The sequence below is a fragment of the Neopelma chrysocephalum genome, unplaced genomic scaffold, assembly GCF_003984885.1.
Source record: "Neopelma chrysocephalum unplaced genomic scaffold, ASM398488v2 Primary Assembly neopelma1_186, whole genome shotgun sequence".
NCBI classification, from domain to species: domain Eukaryota; kingdom Metazoa; phylum Chordata; class Aves; order Passeriformes; family Pipridae; genus Neopelma; species Neopelma chrysocephalum.
In genome coordinates this window covers 335776-337370 of record NW_020897848.1, presented here as the reverse complement: position 1 = coordinate 337370, position 1595 = coordinate 335776, and the positions used below count along the sequence as shown (strand labels likewise).

At 18.8% G+C, this 1595-nt stretch overlaps 1 protein-coding gene across 1 annotated transcript in view; it reads left to right on the top strand.

Annotated features, from left to right (window-relative positions):
- The window catches only part of WDR7 (WD repeat domain 7), a gene marked incomplete at its 5' end in the record, with an annotated part of 24298 nt that overhangs the window by 7197 nt on the left and 15506 nt on the right, over window positions 1–1595 (top strand). The window contains 2 exons of the mRNA XM_027702459.1: window positions 694–808; window positions 1593–1595. The exon at window positions 1593–1595 is cut by the window's right edge and continues 218 nt beyond it. Of these exons, the coding sequence (XP_027558260.1) occupies window positions 694–808; window positions 1593–1595 (118 nt within the window). The remainder of the gene's footprint in view (window positions 1–693; window positions 809–1592) is intronic.

Genomic DNA, 1595 nt, shown 5'->3' with positions numbered 1-1595 from the left:
AGTTTTTTATTTATTTAAGTTTTTTATTTATTTAAGTTTTTTATTTAAGTTCTTAAAGTTTTTGTTTAAGTTTTGTATTTATTAAAGCTTTTTGTTTATTTCAGTTTTTTATTTAAGTTTTTTATTTATTTAATTTTTTAAAGTTTTTTATTTATTTAAGTTTTTTATTTATTAAGGTTTTTTATTTATTGAAGTTTTTTAAATTTTCTATTAAGTTTTTTATCTAAGTTTTTATTTATTTTTTTATTTAACTTTTTAAAGTTTTTTTATTTATTGAAGTTTTTCATTTATTTAAGTTTTAGTTAGGTTTTTTATTTATTTAAATTTTATTTTAGTTTTTTGTTTATTTTTTAATTTAAGTTTTTTATTCATTCAAGTTTTAATTAAGTTTTTTATTTAAGTTTTTGATTTATTAAATTTATTTATTTATTTAAGGTTTTTGTCTATTTAAGTTTTTAAAGTTTTTTATTTATTTAAGGTTTTTATTTATTGAAGTTTTTTATTTATTTAAGTGTTTTATTTATTTTGATAAAAAGTCCTATCAATGAAATATTTCAGCAGGTGATATTTGAATAATTCTGAAAATATCAATTTTTACAGATATTTCAGCAGGTGGGATTTGAATCATTCCAAAAATATCCGGGAATATCGATATAAAATGCTATAAAAATGATTTTTGGTGTTTGTGTGTAGCTGGAGTGCCCCCCGAGGCAGCTCAGCCTGGCACTGCCAGCCCAGAGCCCGCGGGCACCGAGGGCAAGGGGCAGGAGGAGGAGCAGGACCTGGGAGACGACGACATCGCTGCTGGTGAGCGTTAATTAATTATTATTAATAATTCATTAGTATTATTTATTTATTATTATCAATTTTAATTTTAATTTTTATTATTTAATTTGTTATTATTTTATTTTTATTTTTATTTTATTTTTATTATTATTTTATTTTTATTATTATATTTATTATTATAATTTTAATTGTTTTTTATTTATTCCCTTTTTAACTTTATTAATATTGTGTTCTTATTATTACATTATTATTATATTAATTGTATTATTGTTTTATTTATTATTATTTTAACCATGCTGGGCCAGCAGGGGGCGCTCTAACTTCTAAGATTTTGGGATATTAATAAAAAGAAAAAAAATTAACTTCTAAAATTTTGGGATATTAATAAAAAAAACCTATTAATTTTCTCTGCTTAATGGAATTCAGAATCCCTGAACTAATTATTAAACTATTTATTAATTTAATACCCATTAAAATGGGTATTAATTGGAAATAAAACTGAAAGACGGGTCGTTAGTTTAATATACATTTTATTTATTCTTTTATTTATTACATTTGATTATTTATTTATTTAATACACATCTTTCAGTTTTATTAAACAGTTTACTTAAATTTTATTTAAAATTTTCATCTTTCAGTTTTATTTAAAAATTTACTTAAATTTTATTTAAAATGTTCATCTTTCAATTTTATTAAAAAACATTTTAACATGTATTAAACTAATAATGTGTATTAAATAATAATGCACATTATTAAATAATAATTAAATAATATTAATTATTTAATAATTAATATAATAATTTAATATA